At 35.8% G+C, this 20,786-nt stretch overlaps 1 protein-coding gene across 5 annotated transcripts in view; it reads right to left on the bottom strand.

Moving 5' to 3' along the window:
• Positions 1-13,614: 13,614 nt before the first annotated feature.
• The window catches only part of LOC109431036 (alpha-catulin), a 451,899-nt gene continuing 444,727 nt past the window's right edge, over positions 13,615-20,786 (bottom strand). For 3 of the 5 annotated variants that reach the window (XM_062842487.1, XM_062842484.1, XM_062842485.1), the window contains one exon: positions 13,615-19,930. In XM_062842487.1, coding sequence (XP_062698471.1) covers positions 19,805-19,930 — 126 coding nt within the window. In that variant the 3' untranslated portion in view covers positions 13,615-19,804. The remainder of the gene's footprint in view (positions 19,931-20,786) is intronic. The other 2 variants (XR_009995646.1, XR_009995645.1) reach the window with 2 other exon arrangements.

Raw genomic sequence — 20,786 nt, forward strand, 5'->3', positions numbered from 1 at the left:
GTAAATTCAAATGTACTGATTGAGTTCTTGAAAAAAAGCCCCCAATAAATTTCTGACATGGTTTCTGAGGAATCCTTGAAGTGAAAGAATCCTTGAAAGAACAATCTGGAGGAATTTATAGAAGGAATTTCTACACACATTTTCTGAAAAAAATCCTACAGGGACTTTTGACCCTGCAGGATTTTTTTTGGGAAACGTCCAGAAAATGAAAATTTTGAATGAAACTCTGAAGGAATTACTTGTAACAACTGAAGAACTCCTTACAGGTATTCATGGATGAATTTCTTGAAAAATGATAAGTACCAAATAGAGTAACTTTAGCAGGAATTACTGAGAGAATCTTCGGAGAAGTCCCTGAAGCATCACCGGGAAAATCTGAAGGAAACCCTGAAGAAAGGTGATGATGATGATGATGATGATGAAAGTGTACCCACCATCAGCGCAAGGATTACCTATGGCTGCAGAATCGTTCCGGAAGGGAATGATCTACCTGATGGTTTGTTGTAGCAGGGTGAGCTAAAATCCCTGAATTCCTTCGGTAGTCAACGAAACGTTGCTATCTCATGACAAAAGACTGGCTACTCCACGAACTTAAGTCCGGTCATCAGTTCATTTAGCTCCCTTAGGCTACCCCTCCCCGTGTGTGTGAACCCCGCAATATAAAAACGGAAATTATACAATGTCATAATGCATGATCAATGGAAGGTAAAATAGGATAGATCTCACCAAAAATTCTCTCCAATTCCTGAATGCGTAAAGTAATGCCAGTAATGCACGTCATCTTCATCTCATGAACTCCGAAAGCGGTAACTTTGACCGGCTGCATGGTAGTTTATGTCCGGCCGATCATGATCTTCTCCCGAATCGTGTCCTCGTAACCTCGTTTTCCCATCAGCCTCAACACGTAGGTAGTCTTGGTCACGTACTGCAGGTGTCGTTCGTTTTTTTCTTCTAGATAGTTAACTCTCGAGATTCATTGAAGTCCTCGAGTAGTCGCGTCATCAGTCATCCTCAGCTACATCACGCTTAAGCGGTACTTTTAACAAGGTGCGAGTATTTAGTACACGACGCGACCACTCTCGGGTTAGACTGTCGCTACCGGCAAGCTTCTGCTTCTCAACCAGCTGTCGTTTGACCTGCAACTACGCGCTACTCTTACATAGCTTACATAGCGTTTTGGTGGTCATCTTGAACTTTTCGATCCATCCAAGAGATAACTCGGAAAAAAAATGAACGGAACTGGTTCAAGGCCCAGGGGATTGCAGAGACATCGGGCAACGATGTTGGACTCATGGTTTTCGACGGCTTCATTCGTTTCCTTCTTCCTATTTTGGCAGGTATAAGAACTGTGGCTCACATCATTTTTACTTCGAAATTTTGATATGAGGAAACCCTGAAGAAAGGTCTTTAGAAATGCTTATCCCTGAAGAACCTTCTGGACAAACACCTGCAAAAAGTTCCAGAAGAATCTGATAAGAAATTTCTAGAGGCGTTTTTAAATAAAAACCTGAGAGAGTCCCCAACTGTATGGAGTAATGCCTGAAGAAATTCCAACAATAATTTCTGAAAGAGCTGCTGTGGAAATGACTGAATTTCTAAAGAAATTTCTGAAAGAACCTTCTGAACCTATAGAATTGCTTGAGAAATTTCTAGAAGAATTGCTGAGGAAATTCCAAAGAAAAACTTCTTGAGCTATTTCGTTAGAAATATTTGAAGAAATTCATTGACGAACTTCAGTAGCAATAGGTAACCGTAACCTAATAAGATGAAAAATAACTACTGTTATTATAATTTCTACACAGTTTGTGCTTGGATGTATGTTCTCAGTGCCTTAACATAACATAAATCAAGACACTGTTCCGTTATCATGTGAAAATCTTGATCCGATGAATATGGTTTTGTTAGAAGAGCAAATACACTCCCGATTAAAAATTTGGGGTCACCCCCTCAAAAAACATGTCATTTTTTTTAGGTCCATATCTTCGCCAATTTGCGTCTGATTTCAAAATTTTAGGTCTCATTCAAAAGATAATGAGCCAAAGAAACTTTAAACATGATTTAAAATAAACTTTTTCAAAAAATTTTGCATGTAAACTTAGCCCAAAATTGCCAAATTTTCTTATAAATGAATAAAAACTTATGGCAGTGTTGCTGGAAATTGGGTCGACCAAATCGTATGATGAGAGCAGTAATATAACCCATTTTCTATTAGCTTTCAACTGCTTTTTACAGAACTTAGCTAAAAAATCTAGAAAAAAAGTTATTAAGTAAATAAACTCTTCATGCCATCGACCAAAAGTTTGGGGTCACTATTGTAAAACATGGAAAAGATGATTTGTTGATATCTTTGTCATCTTTCATTCAATTTCAATTCTTCTTAGCTTATTTGAAACAAAATGAATGATACTTACTGCATGGACATTGAACCACACATATTTGTTGAAATTTACATACTAAAACTTAACGTAAAGTTGCCTCATTTTTTGAAGCGTGGTAAAATGTGCTAACTTTACATAACATTTTTATATACAAAAATCGTTAAATACGTTAAGATAACAACATCAAGCGTTAATTTAGTTAATTATCTTTGAAAAAGAAATTTCTCAAGGAGCCAAAAAGAATTAAAATTGAACTATAGATGACGAAGATATTACCAAATCACTTCTCCATGTTTCTGAAAGTGACCCCAAACTTTTGGCTGATACATCATATTGAGGGGTGACCCCAAACTTTTGGTCGATTACATGAAGAGTTAATTTACTTAATAACTTTTTTTTCTAGACTTTTTAGCTAAGTTCTGTAAAAAGCAGTTGAAAGCTAATAGAAAATGGGTTATATTACCGCTCTCATCTTTAAAGAGTTCGCTTTGCGTGGTTCGTTCGTGTGGAAGCCGGAGGCCGGTGCTGCTGAAAGCGGTTCAGTTTTTGGTGTTTTTGTCGTAATGCCATTCGCGTGTGCCGGAGAAGTTTTGTTACATCTCATGTAGTAAACATTGAGCCACCACCCGTACGGGTGATTGATTGTTTGTTTCCCGCCTGAAGCGAACAATAGCGAATCAGTTTGTATGTTTTGTCGCGTGGTTTGTAGTATATATTGAACAATCACCCAACGTGGATGATTGATTGTTTGCTTATGGCGTGAAGCAAACAATAGCGCGTCAGATTGCATATTTTGTCCCGTTATGTGTAGTATAAATTTATTATGAGACCACCTGACGTGGGTAGTCGATTGTTTGCTTTCCGCGTAAAGCGAACAATAGCGCGACAGTCTGCATGGCATGATTCAAATACAAAAGGTCATATTACTTATCAAAGTGAATCCAGACCCAACGATACCTTCCTTACTAACAACCAACCCTTCCTTTAACCTTTGGTGGAGACGTGCGGTAAACGCCAACTTTCACATAACAAAGGTTGATACTACTATTCCTTCCCTCTTCCAACCTGACTGCAAGGACGTGGCCGGCGCCGTTATTGTACCGTTAAATAGAGTCTCTGAAGCGTGCACAGTGAGAATTTTAACCACTCCCAGTCAATTATTCAGTTGATTCATTGTGCAACTGTCATTGGTTCGGGTCAATCACGGAGTAGCAACCATAGATATGTGCAGTCAGTCTAAGCTAAGCTAAGCTAAGCTAAGTAAGCTATATTACCGCTCTCATCTTTAAATTTGGTCGACCCAATTTCCAGCGACACTGCCGTAAGTTTTTATTCATGTTTTAGAAAATTTGGCAACTTTGGGTTTACTTGGGTTTACAAGTTTACATGCAGAATTGTTTGAGAAAGTTTCTTTTAAATCATGTTTAAAGTTTCTTTGACTTATTATCTTTTGAATGAGACCTAGGGTTTTGAAATCGGACGCAAATTGGCGGAGATATGGGCCTAAAAATGACATGTTTTTGAGGGGGGCGACCCTAAACTTTTGATCGGGAGTGTACGTGCGTTTGGAGGTTTTGGGAGAATTATTGACTTGCAGATAAATGATATCATATGTTTTGAACATGACTTTTAAAGTTAAATGTGATTTATTGTAGACCTTTTTCTATAACGAACTATGGGAAGACGATCTACTACTTACCAGAAGTACTATAAACAATCTTCATGTGTGGTTGTATTCTCAGAAACTGCCATCTTTTAAACGATAACAAGTGTAACAATTGAAACAAAAGAGTAAAATAATTCAACAAAAATTAATGTATTTCAATATATCCTAAGAAATAACCTACCTATCGGATTAGAGTTTTGATTTAATAATTTTCTTATTAAATAAATGTGTTCACCTAACCGGTAAATTAAATCTTTAATAAATGAATTTATTCTTTAAACATCGACTAGAAACTTTCATTCATCTTTATGCATTCAAACATAATTCTCAAACCAAGTTTTGTAACAACAACTTAACATCAATTTCCTCTAATTCTACTTACTCTACAACGTAAATATAACGAAAACAAACTAGAGACATTTTTTACAACAGGTACACAATTTGAAAACACACGGAAGGATATTCGTCAACTTACTTACTAATCGGAACAGTGAAAAATAAGGAATCAACATCACGAAACGCATTCATTCCGTCTCATTTTCCCCGTTTTGTTCGTCCTCTTAAACTATTGGATTTTTCGTTTTTAAATCTTTCATATTCTTCCTTTTTTGAATCACATCCTAACTCACACTTTCAATCCTACTTTTATTCGTATCTCGTTCGATGCCTTCGGGGGGCTTTGACCGCGCAACGATTACACGCACAAGGGAAAAGAGATCTTATACGACGCACGATGTAGATTAGTTAGTAACTGGGAGAGAGTGCGGTGCAGTGTGTGTGTGTCGGTGAAGCTCGACACTATAGTAGTATACTACACACGTGAGAGTGTTGGTGGAGGGGGGAGTCACCGTTCAATAGAGATCGTACGTAGTTACGTGACGAGTTGTGACGAGTTCTACAAAACCTACAAGTGTGTAGTGTAGAGTGAGTGTGTATTATTCGATGTCGACTTTGATGCGTTCCGGAAGAGGGAGGAGTTTTTCGGCGTCGTTTTCGCGGGAAAATCTCAGCTCCGTCCTGCGGAACTCCTCATCAAAGCGTTCCGCTGTGGATCGAGGCGGTTTGAGGAGATTCGGTTCTTGGAATGAAGATATTGGAAAGCAGCAGCAGCAGCAGCCGGCGAGGTAGGGTATCGATCGTTGTGTGCGATGTGCGCGTGCTGTTCGTGTGAGTTGCAGGAAAGTCTCCACATGCTAGGAGCTTAGAGGAGGGTTGGCGGCGTAGAAAGGATACGGCCAAAGGATGCATACATATGTGATCCACAGCGGAAATTGCTGCGCGGGCACAGTGAGGTTCCGAGGTGTGGTGGTGACTCCCCGAAAGAACGGATGTGGTGTTTTGCTTTGCAGGTGTGCTGCTGCGAAGACTGTGGCGGCTGGTGAAAACTTGATGATTAGTGAACGTAAATCTTATTTGTTCAGTGATATTCATTGTTTCAGTTGATTTTGATTCTTAATTAGGATTTTCGTCGTTTTTCAAAAACCAATTATTTCGGTATTAATTCCATTTTATTTTTTCTCAGTGAATATCCAACATTAACAAGTGCGAATCTGCCGTTTTTCCCATTATTATCCCATGTTGTATGGAAATCTATCTGCATGAGATAATTATGCGTAGAACGGCAGTAATGACCACAATCATTTTAGTTTTCTAGTAGGGATCCAACAACACAAGCTTAATGCCAGATTGTGTTATCCCCACCATAAACTGAGCAGAGTTGTGGTGGCCATATTAGTGAAAGTTAATTGCTGGAATGGGATAATAATTTCCATAGGGTAAAAGCTTCAGTTTTGGCCAGACCGGAGTTTTGGCCATAGTGTGGTATTAAGCTTGTTACGATCTAAATTGGCATAAATTTATTTTTTATTAGTAGATTCTAATGTAATATGATGATTAAAGCTGTGAAAACCATACATTTCGATTAAAAACTAGAAGAGAAAAATAATTTTCCTTAAAAAACAGCTCTCATTTGTCTATTTTAGCCAGGGTGCTTGTAATTTGGCCACTCCCATAAGAAATACACGTGATTGGCTAAAATAGAAAGCAAAGTTGAGAATATGGCCAAAACTGCGGCAATGCTTCATATAGATATAAACCATTCATTTGACGCATTGGTTGTTTCCATAGGATTATTGATTATTTTTATAAAAATGATTTCTCTTAGACTGGCCAAAACCGGTCCCCGCACCCTATAGGGTGAGGTGAGATAAGAGGCCATTTTCCAAACTTTCATCGTTTTCAATGATAAATAGCCTCATTTGTTAGGCATTCAAAGCAATAACAGCAACTAAACAATATTTGCTTAATACTTCAGCAGAAATATTCACGAAACTATTGCATTTTCATCGTTTTTCGCGATTTCAAAAGTAGGCTCATAAAACTGAAGTGGTGCAAAAAGGACGTCTGCCATTGGGTAAGATGCCACTTAATTACGACATTCAAAAATTACGTTTATCATTTTTCGAGCATATCTGACCCCTTTCCCTACCCTACATGCTTTTTTTGTTTACTCAATAGGTGGAGTGTCAAAATTTTACAGACCCTCTCCTCTTAAACTATGGTCGCCATATTTGAATGATCCCAAACATGGATAGCGTAGGCATCAGACGAATTTCGCACCAACTCGTCTTCGGGGTTGGCAGCACCCCCTCAGAATGTTATGAAATTTTGTAGGTTTCGAGACTTTACCTTTTCAAGCAACTTTGCATATTTTGTTTTTTCAAAATTAACCTAGACTAACATTTAAAAAGAGTCCAAGTTTTTTAACCGTTTAAAAAAAAAATAACTCGAATATGATAAGATGTACAAAAAAGTGATGTATGGGGGACATTTAGAGAATTGTCCAAGCTTTCATAAAAAAATATTTTAAAAATTCTAAATACATTTTTACACGTTAAAAAATATATTTTTAAAATTAAAAGTCAATTTACAGAAAATGCCCACTTTTTTATGTTTTGAAATTTTTTTCCAAGAAAGTCAATATTGTTGCCTAACTTTCCTCCATACATCACAAGATGGGCACTTTTAAGGAAAAAAAGTTTTTCTAACAAAAACTTTTTCATGTTAGTTTTTTTTTTATCGTGTTGCGCATTAGCCGTTTTTTTTCACAAAAAATATAACTCGAATATGATAAGTTGTTCAAAAAAGTGATGTACGGGGGACTTTTAGGGAATTGTCCAAGCTTTCAAGAAAACATATTTAAAAAATATAAAAAAATGATGATGATTAACCTGGGCTTGTTAGGGGAATATCTGTAAATAAAAGAAAATCGGGTTAAGTACGGTTCCTTTGAATTCCACTAAGAATTTGCATCCTTTGACAGATACGTATTTCGACCTCAACTGTAAGGTCGTCTTCAGTGTCTTGTACTTGACTCGACTCGACTGAGTCGAGTCAAGTACAAGACACTGAAGACGACCTTACAGTTGAGGTCGAAATACGTATCTGTCAAAGGATGCAAATTCTTAGTGGAATTCAAAGGAACCGTACTTAACCCGATTTTCTTTTATTTATAAAAAAATGTTTTACACGCTAAAAAATATCTTTTCAAAATTGAAAGTCAATTTACAGAAAAAGCCCACTTTTTTATGTTTTGAATTTTTTTTTCCCAAGAAAGACAATATAGTTGCCTAACTTTCCTCCATACATCAAAGATGGACACTTTTAAGGAAAAAAATTTTTCTAAAAAAACTTTTTCATTTTATTTTTTTTTGCGTGTTGTGCATTAACTCGTACAGTAATGTATCCAGAATCCTAATGACAATCCATTAAAACTTAATGGGCTCAACTACTTTTTTAATATCTTAACGTGCTTGACATTGAAAACGTGCTTGATATTGGAAAGGGCTCAAGACAAATTTGCTTTTAGGGTTTTATATCAATGAAAACGCTTGTGTATTGATGAAATATGTACATATGTATATGTGTATTCAATTATTTTCTTTTCTACAATATATACATTCTTCTTTTATACATTCTATTGTAACGTTTTCTGAATATAAGATCTTTAGTCTATTTGAAACAAAGTAAACTTTTTTGGATTATTTTTTGAATTCGAAAACTTCTTCGCTTCAATTTGATTTTCAGAAATTGGCACAAATGAATGAAATTTTTGTGTATCAGGTATTGTTTTTACGTGACTGTATGTATATTAGGGTGGCTCAGGCTTATATGGCAAAACCACATGTCAAAAAGTTCGATGGGCCCCCTTCTCATTTCGTTCTATATGACACCACGATGCTCTGGTCAAATTTTCAGCTAAATCCGTTAATATTAGGGCGGTGCTAAACTTGTTTAAAGTTTGTATGGGAGTTTATATGGGAAAACATCGTTTTTTGCAGTTTTCTTCTGAGGGGTTCCAATTTCCCTTAAAACACGTAATCGATCCTATAGAAATATAACCTGGGATATGCCGAAAAACTTTGTCGAAGACCGCTACGTGATCAGACACTTGCGAAAAAAGCTAAAGCTATAGTGCCCCTCATGAGAAAAAATGCTAAAAACGATGTTTTCTCATATAAACTCCCATACAAAATACAAATGTTAACGGATTTAGCTGAAAATTTGTCCAGAGCATCGTGGCGTCATATAGAATGAAATGAGAAGGGGGCCCATCGAACTTTTTGACATGTGGTATTTTGAGCCACGCTAATGTGTATAGTTCTTCAAGTTCATCCGTCATTTTTGCATATTGTTCATTTGAAATAAAGCAGAAATTCAATTTTGTTATATGTATATCTGACTGTTTAACTGCTCAATCATACAGTTCTCGAGGAGTTGTGATTGTGTTTCCATAATCTCGAGCAAGACTTGCTCGTTTTGCCATTCGCTTGAGAGTACCTCCAACAGCGTCACATGGACCTTTGCCATGTGAAGTTGCGAAGAAGTGCCATTCTGCTTCCAATCCATAACACTAGTTTACAAAATAAAACGAAAGTCGTGAACTTCTGTCAACGACCAATGTTTTTGGAGCACAATTTAGTGCTGATTTCGAAACCGACCTTCAAAAAATTTTAAGTAGAACAGTTTTTGAGTTATAGCTCAATATCGAGTTTTATAACTTTTAAAAATATGTAATTTACTAAAATTCAAATATATTGCGATTTGTTCAACCAATTTTAAATCTTTTTCCATAAATCAAAAGCGGAATACAATACCATTCGATCATCTGAATACAGGTGTTGCGTCAGATTGATGAAATTCAAGATATTGGCGTGTTTTAGGGACGATATCCTTAAATTTTAACAAAATTCCCAAATTTTTTTGAAGAAATGTATTTTTTTCAATAAGAAAAAACCAATTTAAAAATTCTTTCTCGACGGTTATTTGACATATCATATGTAGGCGAGTTACAGTAAAAATTTCAGCTCAATCGGAGCATTGATTACGGAGAATGAGATGTTTGAAGTGAGCGAGTTTGCTTAAAAATAGAACAAAAATCGATTTTAAATCATCAACCTTCTATGGAAAGTCGAAAAAATTTCCGCTCTACTGTATTTTTTTTCCTTCGCGTTTTCGAACTCAGGGCATGATTCTACACCAAAAATGATCATCTGCTTACCGAGTTCAAAAATGCTGTAAACTAGTGTAATTGGACCGAAAAATGCACAAACTGACTTCTAATAATGATGTTAGTTCACTGGTTCTAGGCACACAATAATACAATTTCAGCAAACAGAATGCTGTTTTAAGCATTCAGATATCAAAACAAGCTGAGAAACAGGTTCTATTCCAGTTGGGATGTAACGCCAAGAAAAAGAAGGCACCCAATCAAACAAAGTTGTAATGCCCATTGAGTGTTATTAAATGGGTATAAGGATTCTTGATACATCCTGTACGATTTAATGCGCAACACGCTAAAAAAAATAACATGAAAAAGTTTTTGTTAGAAAAACTTTTTTTCCTTAAAAGTGCCCATCTTATTGATTTGATTTGATATTGACTTTTTTGGAAAAAAATTTCAAAACATAAAAAAGTGGGCATTTTCTGTAAATTGACTTTTAATTTTAAAAATATATTTTTTAGCGTGTAAAAATGTATTTAGAATTTTTAAAATATTTTTTCATGAAAGCTTGGACAATTCTCTAAAAGTCCCCCATACAACACTTTTCTATAGGTCTTGTCATTTTTGAGTTACATCGATTTTAAAAAATTCTTCGAAAAAAAGTTAGGCCCTCTTCAAATGTTACTCTTGAAAATTTTCGAAAATTTAAGTATGCAAAGTTGCTTATAAAAACCTAGTCTTTATGCCCACCAAGTTTCATTCGATTCTGAGAGGGTGTTGCCAACCACTGGTCGAGTTGGCGCGAAATTCGTCATCAACAACCATGCACCTCTATGTGTTTCTCAATCTGTTTCAAAGATGTTCCGTGGGTTTGACTGCCTGGCTTCTAGGAGTGTGTTTTATGCAAACATATCTTGGCATCGTTCACCTATAGTGATAATTAAATCAAATTCAGGAATGATTTTGTGAGTTGGGTCGTTTTACCCAATCAGTGCATTTTGGTTCGGGTTCCCCTGATTGAACATGTGGTATATAATAGGTGGTTCATGGAGTTAAAGCAAGTCCACGATAGCTTTATCTGATTTAGGAATCTTCGCATACTTGAGGTCATCGGAACCTACCCTGTGTAAGAAAATGGCTCAACCTTTATGATTTTCCATACTTAAACCTTAATAACCTGCATGATAATAGTTCAAGTCAACATTAGTGGATTTATGTATCGATAGTTTTATATGTGCTACTGATGGAATCAAAAAGTTTGCACCCAATATCGCTTCTGGAAGTTTCAGAGCTTTCTGTGGGTGAATTGATGGCAATTTTCTTGGGAACTTGGAAGCTGGCACTTTTCGAGGTATATTTCTTGACAAGTATTCAGAAAGGACTTTTCGATTCTTACTGTCGGCGCTCAGAGGTAAACCCCGCATCTAGAAAATTACCAAAGCCGGAATGATACGGTGAGTAGGTGAGAAGAATTCCAGATATTGCAGGGTTAATATTGTAAGATTGTGCTCTACAGAAATTCTGAAGATATTAGATGACGTGAAACAGTGTGGACAAAGTCAGCTGACCAAATGATTTGGTGAAAGTACGACACGCCTGATGTTGGGGAGAAACATCTGTTGTAGATCCCAGTTGTGTATCGTAGAATTGGTGTTGAGTCAGTATATTTTTTCAGAATTTTCTCAGGATTTCATAAGGGAATGCAATCGAACCTTTAAATAAATTTATCAGAATCATTTCATCCCAAATTAAATTCTATCAAAAAATGCGGTCAAAACCAAGGTTGCGACCATTCATTCGCAAAGATTTACATTCATTTGCTATTATCTCAGTTCAGAAGCATGCTATCAAAAAACAATGTATGGATGAATTTAACCTTGTAGTTTTATCTGAAAGTTTGCCGAATTACATTGGGGTCGCAAACGTATACCAAAGTCGTGAGCGAGCTGTGAAGGCAACTCTCCACGCGGTGAATGAAAATTTCATTCACCGCGTGGAAAGTTGCCTTCACAGCTCGCTCACGACTTTGGAATGTGTGTGCGACCCAAATGTTATTCGGCAAACTTTCAGATAAAACTACAAGGTCAAATTCATCCATACATTGTTTTTCGATAGCATGCTTCTGAACTGAGATAATAGCAAATGAATGTAAACCTTTGCAAATGAATGGTTGCAACCTTGGTCAAAACAATTACTCAATTCTTCTAAACATTTTTTCGAGAAATTAGTAAAATTATTCCGATTTAAAGCGTGTACCCGAGCCAACTTTCCTGTCTGTTATTGAGAAACTCCCTAAGAAACCCCCTTTCTTGCAAAATATTTAAGCTCCCACTTTAGTGCGTTAGAGCTCTTTTAAGATACAGGGGGTGGCCAAAATGTTTGGCATAGGCAACTTTTTTTTTTCTCTCTAACAAAAAAGTTTAACTTGCTGTAACTTTCCATAGAGTGCATAAAAAAATCGCAAATATTGACTCTTTGTCAATCTATTATATGTGCATCATTGGTACAAATTTGGGCTCGATTGGTTTATCTTTTACGAAGCTAGAACCGTTTTCGTAAAACACTATTTTTCAGACAGCTTATTTTTTAACTGTCATATCTCAGAAACGAGTGAACCGAATTAAACAAAACTTTCTACGTTTCTCCACAATATATTAGTGCTTCACAAGTTTTCAAAACATAGGTTCTTTTTAAACATTTGAAAAAGTTGTCATGGATTGACGCTTTTTGGATCTATCTCGAAAAAAATGTGATTTTTTACATCAATGTCATTAAATTTTAGTTTTGTTATCTAAAGATTTTCTACTTTTGTTTGTCAAGATATCTCTAATTAGATATATTAGAGCCTTTTTGGATTGAAGAAAGAACACATTTAGTATTTTTGTGTGGTATTGTAAATTTGGCTTATTTTCCTCTATATGGGTGAAAATGTCAAACCGGTATAACTTTTTTCGTCGTGCGAAAATATTACATTTTATAATGGCGCATCAAGTATCAATATATTGTTGCTAAAAGTTCAAAATTTGATTCAATTAGATTTACTGCTTTTGGAGATACGACAGTTCAATAATTTGTTGTCTAAAAAATAGCGTTTTACGAGAACGGTTCTAGCTTTGCCAAAGATTTAGAAATCGAGCCCAAATTTGTACCAACAATGCACATATAATAAGTTGACAAACAGTCAAAATTTAAGAACTTTCGATACATTCTATGAAACGTTACAGCATGTTGAACTTTTTTGAGAGAAAACAAAAATGGCCTTTTTCAAACATTTTGGCCCTCCCCTATATGTATCGTGAATTCCCCAAGACCTCGAGAGTTGCGAATTCCTGTAGAAATTTTTGTAGCAGTTTCATTATGATCCCAATTTAGAGTAAATGAGGCCGATTTGTCATCCCATAAAATAAAGCTTCAAAATCATTCTAACTTTTTCTGATTTTGGCTGATACAAATTTTATTTTGATTTTTTGTCTTATCATCCTCTTTTTTTTGATAGATTTTGCATTTTGAGGTGGCATGTAAAAAATATTAATAAATAATCGAATTTTTCTTTTTTTAACAATTTTAATGAGCAAAGAGAATTAAATGTTTATGCCAATATTACTGTATTTATTTTCTTAATAATGCAAAATTAAACTTTAAAACATCTTTTGAAAGCTTGAAGTCTGAAACATTTTTTGATGCACTCAAACTTAACTCAAACTTGCCCAAAAAGTCGCTTACACTCCTTTGCATCTGGGCCATTCAGTTTATCTGCTTGATTGACTAACAAATCTATCAAGTATTGCTTCAGATTATTCACCAGAAACTTATTCAGGAATACATTGAAGTGTATGCCCAGGAGCTATTTCCAGTTCCTCTAATAATTTCTCAAGAAATTCCTTCGCTGGTTCCCCAAAAGTCTCAACAGGTCCATCAGAAATTTCCAAAATTTCCTTCAGTTGCTCATTCGGGAGCTCCTGCAGAAGTTTTCTAAAGAGATTCCTTGCGTAATTCGCGAAGGAATTCCTAGATGAACTTTTTGAAAATGAGTAAATCCAGCAGAATACTGCTATGTCCGCTAGATATTTTGATTTTTTTGCTCAGGAGTTTTTCGATTCCAGAGATCTGTTAAAATTCCTCCAGAAGTTCTGTTGGGCATTTCTCCTAGACATTCATCTAGTACATGTGTTCTGCAGTTCTTTTAGTGATGTTTCCAAGACCTTCTGCTGGAGTTCTCCCGGATGTTTTACAGGAAGTCCTCTCGAGTCCTCCTTTTGAAATACTGTAGGGATTTCTTTCTGGGGTTTCTCATGACTTTTCTTCCAGTATTCCTCCTGGAGTTACTACTGTAATTTTTTTTCCGAAATGACTTCTGCGAAATTGCAGACGATCTGTCTAAAACTCCTCAAGTAGCTCTCAAGGATTTCAAATGGATTTTCTATCAGCATTCTTTCTGGAATTATTTCAGGGATTATTCCAAGAAATCCTTCTAATGACCTTCAACTGATTTTAATTCCGATTTTTTTCAAGAATTCTTTCTGAATTTCCTAAGGATGCTTCTTCAGGGATTTCTCCAAAAGTTTGAATCTGATATTTCTCAATGAGATATCTTTAAGATATCGAAATACTTCCTCAATTCCTGCACACATTCTGTGTGGTGAGATTCCTTCAGAAAGAACTCTCAAGAGTATTGTATTGATTGTATTGTATTGATAAATTGTATTTATCAAGGAGATAGTTTTGAACTTTCTTCTGGATTTTCATCTGGGATTACTGGAATCATTGAACTTCATTCTGGGATCCCTCCAGTAGATCCTTCATGTGCTCTTCCTGTAGACCTTTTTAAAATTCCAAACGTAAATTCTTGAGAAATACCAGAAGAAAGTACTAAAGGAATTCCAGAAGGATCTACGAAAGAAGTCCCCGATAAAACTTTTTGAAGGATCGAAGAAGGAATTCTTTGAACAAGACGTGAATTAAAAAAAAAAATGAATCCCAGAATCTCAAGAGGACTTCCTGACAACATCCCACAAGAAATTCGAGAAAGAATAGCATAGGAAAGTTTTGGACGAACTCAGAAAAATCTACTTGGAGATTCCTTGGATAAACATCTTGAAGAATGCCAGAAGCAATTCCTGAAAAAAAAAACACCAAAGACTACCAGAAGATGAGGATCGAGAAGGATCCTCATAAGAAAGCATCGAAGATCATTCCGAGAATTCTCAGGAATTCCTTCAGGAATCCCTACAGAAGCTTCTTCTGAGATTTTCCAGAAAATACTTCTAACCGCTCAAATAGTTTTTCTAAGGTTTCTCCTCGATGTTCCTCTGGTATTTCCAATTAGATTTTAACTGTTGTCTAAGAACACTTCAGAAGTTTATGTCAAGATTCCAGAATTTATTAAAGGAGAAATCTAATATGAAACTTCTTGAGGAATACGAAGTTCTTGCCAAATTTTTACCTGATATTTCAAAAATACTCCAAGGGAGCTTCAGTAAGAACAAAAATGAAAATATTTGGAATAATCCCGGATATTTTGTTTTGTAATTTGCCACATAATAAGTGATACAACAATTTGTAAAGTTGAAAACGATGGTTTTAAAGTTGGGAAGCATTGAGAAAACTGGGGAATTCCTGAAAGAATTTTATGAAGAATCCCATTAGAAACTCTTTAAGAATATGTAAGAAAATACTTGACCAAAACCCAAAAAAAGTCTAAAAAATCCAGAAAGCACTACTGGAAGACTTCCGGAACGACTCCAGGAAAAATAAGTTTATGAAGTTTTAAATATCGCTAAACAGATTCCAATCAAAATCAATAAACGTGGCTAATGAAAAAAAAAAAAAATATATTGTCATTGTCAGTAATTTTCTCTGTCTCGTGTATTCATAAAATTTTACATGTCGTGAGACAGGATTTAACACTGGCCGCTCTATCGGAGAAACCAGGAAACCGGAAGATTCGGGAATGTGGTAAATATGACCAAAAAATGTTCGAAATAGCCTTCAAAGAATTTGTCTCGTAAATTCACGAAGTTTGACTAGTCGCTAAAACTAATAGAATACCGGCCACTTCTTCCTGGACACCAGGAGGCCGGAAAATCCCGGAGAGTGACTCCCTCCTGGAGAAATCTTTGAAGCAACTGTTCTGCTTCTTTTTTTGCGTAACGTCCCCACTGGCTCAAAGTCTGCTTCTCACCTCAGTGTTTTATGAGAACTTCCGAAGTGTTAAACTGAGAGAAATTTGCAAGTGTCCATTTTGCATGTCGTGTGGTAGGTACGAAAATACCATATGCCCAAAGAAGTCAAGGAAATTTTCTTAAGGAAAAGTTTCTGGATCGAGCGGAAATTGAACCGGTCAATTCCAGCATTGTCACGCTGGATACCCACACCTTTAGAGCTGTGCCTATATGGCCGAAGCAACTCCTCCTAGATGAATTACAGTAAAAACTCCCAAAAACCTCAACTTTGTAAAATTCCAAAAGACACTCTCCCAAAAGATTTTTTTTCAAAAATAATCGTTTTAAACTTGAAAACTATGACAATAATTTTCCAGGTTTCTAGCGTGAATGAAATTGTTCAATTGAAATTGATAATTTTATGAATAGATGCATGATGGCGAACGTTCATATCAAAATCCTCAATATCTCTCCAAACAATTAGAAAATACAGAATACAAAACAGAACATTTGGGTTTTCAAATCAAGTCAAATATTTTAGAATGTTTTGAGCATTTTTTCGAATTTTATTTCTATTCAGTATTTCTTTTGAAAATTTTCTTGACAATTCTATTGGATTTTTATGTTTTGAAATATTTTAAATTGAATTATTTGGCAGGATATTATATACTAACATCTTTGCAAAATTGAAGTGGTAATAACTGTGAGCATTTCTTTGACAATTTCTTCGGATCCAGTTCGGAAATTTCTTCAAAGAATAGTTTAGCACACCCTACAAATCCATATAAAAATTATTTTGGCAATAATTAATTTTTAATTCTGGGATTTTTTTCTCATATTTTTGGAAATTTCTTGTTGGGCATTTTTCATGTAAATCTAATGGAAATTTGTACATTTTTTTTTTTAAGAATCTCTCGGTAATCAATTTAAAAAAAATTTGCGAAAGAAATTTACATTTGTGTATTCCTTCTGTAACTGCTTTAAATTTTGTTAATTCTTCAGTGATGGTTTTGGATGGGTTTCTTTGAGAATGTATTGCTCTATTTCTTTAGAACTTGCTTTAAAATTTTTGTTAATTCTAAAATTCTGCAGATTCTTCTATTAAATTCTTGCGGAAATTTCCTCGACAAATCCATTGGAATCTTTTTAAAAAGAATCTTCAGGGATTCCTTTGACAATTCTCATAGATATGATTTTGGCAATTTCTTTGAAAATTTATGTGTCAACTTCTATGTAGATTCCTTCGGTAATTCCATGGGGAATTGCTGAAAATGGTTATTTCGGGTATCCTTCTGGAAATTGCTATTCTTTTGCAAATCGCAATGACTTTATGAATTTCTTAAAATTCTTTTTAAAAAATCCTTTAGTAATTACAATTAGCAATTTCTGAGTTTCTTACGGAACTGCATTAGAAATTTCCAAAAGAATTCAAAAAGAAACTGCCGAAGAAATGCCCAAACAGTATTGCATAAGAATTGTAGAAAATATAACATAATTGCTTGGAAATTTGAGGTTTCCAAATCGATAGTGTATTGAATTTCTAGATTGAATTGTCTTTAAGCTGTATATATTAACAAAATAAAAAGAATTGCCAAAGAATTTATAAAAAAGACCCACAGGAATTTGTAAAGAAAATGCCGAAGAAATTCCCTGTATATTTTTTAAAGAGTAATTAAAGCATTCACAAACCAAAGTTTAAATAGCTTCAATTTTTTTTATCTGTATTAACGAGATTTTTAGCCCTAGGCTAGTTCATCTTGGGACCCATGCTTTACTTCCCTTCCGAAGAAAGAACTCACATTTTGCGAGTTTGTTGGGAGTGGGATTCGATCCCAGGTCCTCGGCGTGATAGTCTAGTGTTCTAACCATCACACCAGGTCCGCTCCACAAATAGCTTCAAAAAGAAATTGTCGAATGAATTTCCAAGGGAAATACAGAAGCTGATTTCGGAGGAATCAATAAAAATACTATTATATACAAAGGAATTACAAAAATAATGTTAATATAATTGTTAAATTATGTCTCAAAGGCGTTGCAAAGGGAATTTCCAATTCCTCAATTTCCACATGATTTTTAATGGAATTACTTAAACATAATTTTAAAGAAATTCCCATTTCTTTGCCGGAGGGATTTTTGAAGAAATCGCCGAAGAAACTATCAATGAAACCCCCTAGGAAATTGACGAATGAGATTCGAAAAAAAAAGTTTTTACATATATTTACAAAGAAATTGAATAACACATTTGAAATGCATTACTGGATAAATTGACGCAGACATTGCCAAAAGAATTCCTTATAAAAAAATGCTGTAGGACTCCTCAAAGGAATCAATTAGAGATTTTTTATGAAAAAAACTATAACAATGCATAAATAAATTGCCCATAAAATTTTCAAGTGCATTAACGAAGAAATAAAGGAAAAATCCACACACTGATGACTCCCTTTCCGTAGGTTGATCTGCCCAGCCAACACGAAGTCATATATGATATTGAATAGGATGCTAAAGTGGTAGTCATATGTGTACAATACATGCTTCCATTTAACCACGTGTACAGTGTACATATCGCCTCCACTTTAGCATCCTATTCAATATCATATGTGATCATGTGTTGGCTGGGTGGTGCTGGTGTCCACTCTTGTGAGCTGAGGCTACATCAGTTTTACAGATTTTTATTCAACTTTGTATCGAAAACTTGTGAACTGTGAATGTAGCATAAAGCACCACCCTCTCCCTTTCTCGTAGCATATTTCTCCATACCTGACACATGGTTCGTTACAAAATGAGAGATTCCCTCCCTCTGCTACTCAATTAAATCATAATCGAACAGTATGTTTCAAATTCAATAGGGTAGTTCTTGTTTAAGTGTTCCATTTTATAATTATTTTCTCAATTCTCTTTCCTGTTATCCTACATATTCCTTTGTGTATTTACTTAAGATTCGCTTACTGTTCCAACTCCATCAATTTCTTGGTTTTTTACTTACTTTAATGGAAATAAAACATTGTTGTTTCTATTGATAAGTAGTAATTTTCCAATGGATCCAATCTGTTTCAGTTTTATACTTCACTCACCTCCAAGTTTTGTTCACCTGTAACCTGTCACAGTCCACGCAGCAGTCAGTACAGTTCATTTGCAATATTTTCATTTGTAGAGCGTTGCTAGCAGCCTAAGCGCTTAACTAGTTACCAGAATAGAAAATGCGATACATGGAAATGGCTTGATGCGTGATGCTTGTGAGAGAGTGCTACCTCTAAAAGAACACTAGAGAGCGCTGCGAGTGCCTGCCTAAACTGTTTTGAGTTGAATCAGTTTACTCTACGCTACATTACTGTACTATTGTAAGAGCCAGCCAGAGAGGTGTCGATCGACAATAAGCGAGCCTAGGGTTTTACGCGTGGTGTGGAACTTAAAGCGCGGTGTGCAGTGCGGTTTATCTGAACGTGTACGTTTGTCATAAGCGTGCCTAGAAAGAGATAGCTAGCGGATGGGGGTTGAATTAAGCGTTTTACTGGAAGCGGTTTCTAGAACTTTTTATGTAGCGGGGGATTCTCCTCAAGATTAGGGTTTTTTGTTAGAGGGGTTGTTTTTTTGTTTGGTTTCGAGTCACTAAACATTCATATTTCAATATTTATGATTTCATATTACACATATTTTAACAAACACTTTTTTCTTCTCGTAATTATGACTGACGTGTGTGTGTTTTGTTATGTGGTTTCTTTTTGTGTATGCGGTTGGTTTGATGGTCGCTCTAGAAATTGAGTTTTTTACTCTCACTGGATTTGGGATCAAACTTGGTTGAATCTCTGGTTCACCTTGAGTTGGTTCTTTTAGGTTATTCTGCTTCTTTCTTGATAACTGTTTTTTTTGGTACTTGGTGATGGTGGTAAGGTTTCGATTTCACTTCGATTGGTTCTTGCTCACCGGAATCCGGGGGTTTTTGCTCCTAAACGAGAATCATCAAACATACACAAACGCGGAATATAAATTCGATAAATACGGTCATATGCAATGTTTAATGCTTATTCTAAAACAGCAGGAAGGACACTCTGGTCCGCCGAGCGTCACCTTTAACGCCCCGGCGGGCCATCCCGTACTGTCACATGCTCGCCTCGGTGCTCGTTGTGGATCCCTTGCTATCGCCCTGCAGTCCGGAGGAACCGTCTTCGTCCCGGGCGCCGCCACTCGCAGCCCGTCCAGCCAGGCCACTGAAGTCTAGCTTATACTGTTTCACGAAAAAGCGACAATTACGTCAGAGAAAGAATGGGGAGAAAAATGTCCCAAGCACGCCCATCCGGGACGTGCCAAGGACACCGGGAGGAAGAAAGAAGAAAAAGTATTAATTAAATTTCGTTCAAATCCGCTGGAAAATGAGAGCTATTGGTTGGTCGTTAGTTCAGTTAAAAAACTACCATCAGCCGGTAGAATGCGACGCGCTACTGCCAAAATTAGAACCAAAAGCAAAAAACAACAACCAAATGCTAACGACAAACGCAAAAACGGAAAGCTTACGACAAAAACTAAAATACTAAACCCATTTCATTAAAATCAGAAGGACGTGAACAAATGGGATACAAAAAGTAATCGAAGGTAAAGAAAATACACCGAGACGGAGAATTCATTTCCTGCTTGAATGACAAAAATCCACCGGGTGGTCAATAAGGAGATACGACGGCAGAGTGGAAAAACGCTTTTCAAACAGGTAGGAACGTTGTTAAAAGTTACTGCAGTGTGACTGGTCGCCATAATTTTATTATAATCTACCATTATTACGTAAACCCCGTCACCCCTATAAAAATAATGTATATTACGTAAAGTATAATTCGACAATTTTAGAACCCTCACAACTTTTAAAAAGAATTTACTATGAACTGTGGCATCGTAAAACTACGGTAGACCCTCCCTCCATACTTGTTGCCGTGTAGCTTTATATTAAGCACTCCGGATCACCTGTTTTCGCGGTTAGAGTTCATCAAACTCGGTAAGGGAGCATCCATAAAGGACGTAGCATTTTTTACCAACTTCCCAAATTCTCTTTCCACTCGTAACATATTTGCCCATACATTGTAGCAAAATTAGAG

Source organism: Aedes albopictus, chromosome 3 (assembly GCF_035046485.1).
Source record: "Aedes albopictus strain Foshan chromosome 3, AalbF5, whole genome shotgun sequence".
Taxonomy (NCBI): Eukaryota; Metazoa; Arthropoda; class Insecta; order Diptera; family Culicidae; genus Aedes; species Aedes albopictus.